Raw genomic sequence first — 6,636 nt, 5'->3', positions numbered from 1 at the left:
CCTCAAATCACCTCCAACAACATCGAAAACACGAACTACATATGGATTCAAGCCTAAAGAACTTTGAAATTTTCAAATTCTACAAACGATGTCAAAACATATCAAGTCATGTCTGATTGACCCCAAATTTTGCACACAAGTCCTAAATGACACCACAGACCTAGTCCAATTTTCGAAAATCCAATTCCACCCCGATATCAAAAAGTTCACTCCCGGTCAACCAAAATCCCAACTTTCGCCAATTCAAGCCTAATTCTAATACGGACCCCCAAATCACAATCCGGACGCGCTCCAAATTCCAAAATCACCTAATGGAGCTAACAGAACCATCAAAATTCAAATCCTAGGTTGTTTACACATAAGTCAACATCCGGTCAACTTTTTCAGCTTAAGCTTCCAAATAAGAGACTAAGTGTCTCAATTCACTCTAAAATCACTCCAGACCCGAAACAACTATCCCGGTAAGTCATGATACAGTTGCAGAGCACAAAAGAGGCAAAAAAATAGGGGAACGAGGCTACAACTCTCGGAACAACCGGTCGGGTCGTTAAAGTAATCTTGTAGAAAGAAGAATTATCCACATTTTTAATTAATGTAAATGATAAAAATGAGCTTTATTCCCTAAATAGATTAATTGAAAAGATAAAGGAATAGATGAAAAAAATGGAGCGGGACTTCTTTGGGTAAAAACTTATTCATACTCGGTGTTATACAATACCAATAAAAGCACATCATGTATTTGCATAAAGAATTTTTGCTTCTTATATTCTGAACTTATCACTTTAAATGAAAGTACAAAGATTTTCTTGTTCCCCAAATTCAATAATCAACACACTTTATAATGGTCAATTGACCTTCAAAATAGTAACAAACTGTAATCTAATTAGAAAACAAAATAGCAGACTGCTAATCAGAGTTTGTCTTTTATATCAGTGATCCCTTCATGAAAAATTTAAGATTTTGCTTCACCTTCAGCTAAACATGGAGGACTGACTATTTTATAAATTCACTCCTCTGCTCTACCCTTCCTCATAGCTAGTTTGTAACAAATTAGAAGAAAAACAAGTAAAATTTTAGCTAAGTTTGTTAATTGACAAGAGTATGGCGTGTATAAAATTTAAACTCGTACTCTGTCAAATTATAGTATATAAAGATATCGAACCCATAGATATTGGTTTATCTATTCTACAGACGTTTCTTGTTTTAATTACTATTTGAGAAAACCAGGAAGAGTTGAGTTGTGAATTAACTAACTAAAAATGCATGAATAGAGCAATAGAAAATATTTTATTTTTCACAAATATAATAAAAAGGTGTTGGGATCATAACTTCACTTAATATTTCTATTATATAATAGGTAAAATTATCCTTCAATTTCTATTTCTCACAAATGTATAAATGTCTCTCACGATTACATTTATATATCATTACTTAAGTTGAACAATTAATTGCATTCCTCTCGGTTATACAAATTAATCGTCAGAATAGTAATATTAAAGATCCAGAAATATATGCTTAAACTAAAACTTGCTCTTTTTAGTAAGTCCCTTTCGGTTACCCTACTTGTTATAACTGATTACTACAATATTCGCCTCTTTCGATTACAAATAAGTGTAGAATCAATTTTAACATATAAGAGTTAGATATCACTAAATAAAAGTTAACATTTATCAATACCAAAATTAGATATTTACTCTTCTGCCTCTTTCGATTACAGAATTAGTAAGAGTTAATGTTTAGTATGAAGTAGATAGATGTTAACAAATTAAATAACACCTAACTATAAAGCAGATAAAATTTAAATGAAAAACTTCAGCTCAAACATGTGAAATTGAGGGATAATATCTACTATTATATAGAAATATTAAGATTCATCACTCTCCCAACACAAGAAAAGTTACTCCATAATGGAGTTAGTACTGACAACGGAAATATTTTTGCCCATTAAATAAGAAAATAGAAAGAAATATTCAAGAGAATAATTTCCCCTATTTAATTAAAAACAGATGCTAGAGTAATTTCCAATATTATAATTTATTCGGAACTAGAAATAAAAATAAGAACTTAGAAAATTGAAAGAAATGAGTTGATCAAGAATGAGGCTTCTACTTTCTGCTATCCTTCAAACAACTCAAGATGCAGCTATTTATAGCAAGTTCTCCCCAACAATTCCCGTTATTTCTGGACTTCTTTTTCCATTAAATAAAACTTTGTCAGCTTTTTCATTTAAGTTGGCCCAAGTTGCCAACTAACAAATGCCAAATTGATTTCATGGCAACTTGGATCTACTTGGCAAATTAAACTTTGTGTCTTGAAATTGGTTTTGCTGACAAAAGTTTTCTTTCAAAAGTAGCACATGTCCACTTGCTACAAACCACTTTACAATGGTTTTGGATCTACAATGGTTGTCCCTTTTCTTTCTCCATTTTGTTTGTCTTGAATTTTTTATGTGCACAACTACTTTCATTATTTGTTAAGTTGCATAAACCACTTTACTTTTAATTTTTCAGCATTATAGTTTTTCTTTGCAAACTTGGAAAGTGGACTTTTTCTTCTCATTGTTCCTTTTTCTTATTAGTTTAATTATCTCCTGCAAAGAAAGAGAAAAATATTAGTACTAAAAATTAGACTCCAGCTCAACTTATGCATGATATTTTTCTCTTATCAAATTCTCTCACACTTAAATGTTTACTTGTCCTCGAGCAAAAAAGAATATCAAATAAACATGGTAGCTAAACACTTTGGGTAAAATCATGAGAAGTTTTGATAGAGAAGAATTAATTAAGACTAATCCACGAGTTCAAAGAATTTTAACCGTACTCATGTTCACTTATTGAGTATCCAAATCATAATAATTTTTTAATCCCAAGTGTGTCTCACTAGAAGAAGAGAGATGTCCATATATCACACAATATATAGATAAAGAACAGAGAAGGGCATGAATAGAAAATTTCGCTCACTCTAAAAAAAAGTACCTCAAGCTACTGGAAATTACCATAAGCTTGACTATTATGTGATTCTCTACTAATATAGGAGTCTATGAGTTGAGATCATGTAGGACTTTTACAAGGTTGTAATGAAGGCTTAGGGATTGGAAGGATACATATTGATAATAGTGACTCAAATTCCCTGTAGGCTCTACACTTTACTTTATCGCTCAAGCACGATTGTCTTCCATATTTCTTTAAGCAATCGACATCCCCCTTTTTCTTCTTCTTCTTCTTCTTCTTCTTCTTCTTCTTTTTTACCCCATTCACAACTTTCATTTTTTTTATATAAAAACATCTCAAGAGATCAACAAGCTCAAATACTTGTTCTTACATCAGTTCTTTCCACAATTACACCTCACCCCTAGATTTTTACATTTAGATCAACTCTTAAAGTGCCCAAAGGAAATTGGGTGAACAAATAATAAGTTTTAACAACAAACAAGATAAGAGTTAAAGCTTGGCTACCAAAAAAATAATAATAATAATTTATTTAGGCTCAACTAGGCTAACTAAGGATAAAGATCATCAAGGTAGGTTAATTTAGGCGGTGGCTCAACAAAGAAGGCCTACTTTCATTTCTCAACTCAAAGATCTACCTAGAATTTCGCTTCAAACCACATTCAAGGCAAATTCTAGATTTTCAAATAAGCAGGAGAACTAGACAATATAAGCTAACCGCACAATACACTTGGAATCACAAAAATTATGATTTCAATCACCAATAAGTAAGTATGAGCTTAGAAAGGTAATCATAAAACCCGTGATTGGTACTTAATCAATTTTTTTTTTCAAGTCTCATGTTTTTCAAGTCAAATCAAGGTTATCCAACTTATTTACCAAAATAAATTAAACAACTAAAAGTCCTAAAAAATGTTCGATTCAAAATATTACGACCATGACAAAGAACCGAACAAGAAATTCATGGAAGTACATGAAATAAGTCGCCTTAGGAATAAGGCAACTCAATTTTTATCAAGTTTTTTTTTACCTTTTGCTTTTAATAGAGGAAAAAGAAAAAACTTTAAAGAAACACATATATAACAAAAATATTCCTCTACCCCAAGCTTAAATAATATCATGTCCTCATGATAAAGAAATAAAAAAATAAAAAATAAAAGGAGATAAAGGTGTTTCCCTGATTTTTTTCGATTCTGGACTCATTTCCTTTTCCTTGGCTTCTCAAGGTTTTTCTCATATAACAAAGACAAGATTATGACAAAGAAAATATTCTTTTTCATGATAGGAGAAAACTTTCATTGTCAAAATCATGGGAGTGCTTCTTTATCATGGCAAAATATATTAATACATACTAAATACACACACACACACACACACACACACACACACACACACACACATATATATATATATATATACACACACACACACAAATATGCAATTATTATTATTATTATTTTTAGTTTTTTTATATAAGAAAAAAAACTAAATTTATTAAATAAATTTACTAAAAAGGAAATATTATATATTACTACTAATAATTACTTAAACAATTAAAGAGAGGGAAAGAAAATAGTTCTAAGTTTAACGTCGCCAGCTTGACTTATTTTAAAAATTAGGCAAAAAGGATTGTTGAAGCCTGTTTGTTGAAGAATCTGCTGATATAAGGCTTCAAATGATGACCGTTTACTTTTGAATTTGTCTCCCTCATCTGTATGTTGTATTTCAATGACACCATAGGGGGTAACTTCTGTTACAATGTACGGTCCTAACCAACGGGACTTGAATTTTTCCGGGAATAATCTCAACCGGCTATTGTACAAAAGAACTTGGTCTCCGATTGTAAACTCCTTATGGCGAATGAAGTTATCATGCCATTTTTTTGTTTTTTCTTTGTACAAGTTAGCATTTTCATATGCTTCAAATCTGAACTCCTCCAATTCATCAAGCTGCAACAGACGGTTTTTACCTGCATCTGGCAAATTTAGATTTAACAACTTTATAGCCCAATATGCTTTATGTTCAAGTTCCACGGGTAAATGACAAGCTTTTTCAAAAACTAATCTATAAGGAGATGTGCCTATGGGAGTTTCGAAAGCAGTTCTGTATGCCCATAAAGCATCATCTAACTTTAAAGACCAATCTTTCGAGATGAACCAACAGTTTTTCTAAAAGTCTTTTTAATTCTCTATTGGATACTTCAACTTGTCCGCTTGTTTGAGCATGATATGTAGTTCCTGTTTTATGAGTTATTCCATATCTTGACAACAAACTAGCAAATTATTTATTTACAAAATGAGTTACCCGATCACTTATGATAACTCGTGGAGTTCCAAATCTAGAAAAAATATTTTCTTGATAAAAGCACAAACAACATGAGCATCATTTTTTCTAGTGGCCATTGCTTCTACCCATTTTGAGACATAGTCAACAGCAACTAAAATATATTCACAACTGTTTGAAGGAGGAAAAGGACCCATAAAATCAATGCCCTAAACATCAAATATTTCACACATAAGGATAGAGTTAAGAGGCATCTCATCCCTTTTTGAAATGTTACCGCTTCTCTGGCATTTGTCACAAGTGGCGACATAATTTCTTGTATCTCTAAGTAAAATGGGCAAAAGAAAACAGCTTCAAGCACTTTTGCGGCTATTTGTCTTCCTCTATAGTATCCTTCTACAACTCCATCATGACAGTGGCTTAGGATATTGTTCATCTCTATTTCTGCTACACATCTCCTGATTATACCATCTGCACAAAATTTAAACAAGTAAGGATCTTCCCAAAAATAGTATCTTATTTCTGTTTTGAGCTTTTTTCTTTGTTCGTAAGATAAATCTTTTAGGATCCATCCTCCAACCAAGTAGTTGGCAATGTCAGCAAACCAAGGTGTCTGATTTGTAACTGTAGCAATTGTATAAACATGCTCATCAGGAAATTCCTCCTTCATATCTGTTGTTTCAGTTGGAGGATTTTCAAAACGTTATAGGTGGTCAGCCACCTGAATTTCTGAACCTTTTCTATCTTTTATTTCAAGATCAAATTCTTGAAAAAGAAGTATCCATCTTAGCAATCTAGGTCTAGCATCTTTCATTGCTAAGAGGTATTTTAAAGCAACATGATCAGTAAATACTGTAACCTTCGTTCCTATCAAATAGGAACGAAATTTGTCAAATGCAAATACTATTGTAACGACACGACCGGTAGTTTTGAGTAATTACAATTCGCTTGGTTGTTTGAGGGCATGAGTAGCTCCGTAGGAAGTATTATGACTTATGTAAATCGTCAGTTTTGGTTTTCATGTTATTTGGAATTAATTTGGAAGAATGATTCTCAGCTAGAAGCTTTAAATTTGAAAGGTTTGACCAAATTTTAACTTTTTAAAATTTGACCTCAGATTGGATTTCTGATGGTTCCGTTAGCTCAATTGTGTAATTTTGGACTTAGGATCACGTCCAGATTGTGATTTGGAGATCCGTAGTAGAATTTGACTTGAAATAGTGAAAGTTGGAATTTTGAAAAGTTTGACCGGGAGTGGACTTTTTGATATCGGGGTCGGATTCCGATTCCGGAAGTTGGAGCAGGTCCACAATTAAAATTTGACTTGTGTACAAAATTTGAGGTCAATCGGACATGATTTGGTATGTTTCAGCATCGGTTGTGGAAGTTTGAAGTTTCAAGTTCA

At 32.2% G+C, this 6,636-nt stretch overlaps 1 protein-coding gene across 1 annotated transcript; it reads right to left on the bottom strand.

The window, feature by feature from the left end:
- Nucleotides 1–4,501: 4,501 nt before the first annotated feature.
- LOC138880997 (uncharacterized) lies at nt 4,502–5,901 on the bottom strand. Its single transcript, XM_070161184.1, has 3 exons — nt 5,509–5,901; nt 5,321–5,440; nt 4,502–5,077 (listed from the first exon to the last, which is right to left on the bottom strand). The coding sequence occupies exons 1-3, from the start codon at nt 5,899–5,901 to the stop codon at nt 4,502–4,504; spliced, it is 1,089 nt and encodes a 362-aa protein (XP_070017285.1).
- Between the last annotated feature and the right edge of the window lie 735 nt (nt 5,902–6,636).

Source organism: Nicotiana sylvestris, chromosome 11 (assembly GCF_000393655.2).
Source record: "Nicotiana sylvestris chromosome 11, ASM39365v2, whole genome shotgun sequence".
NCBI classification, from domain to species: Eukaryota; Viridiplantae; Streptophyta; class Magnoliopsida; order Solanales; family Solanaceae; genus Nicotiana; species Nicotiana sylvestris.
This window is presented reverse-complemented; position numbering and strand designations above follow the sequence as displayed.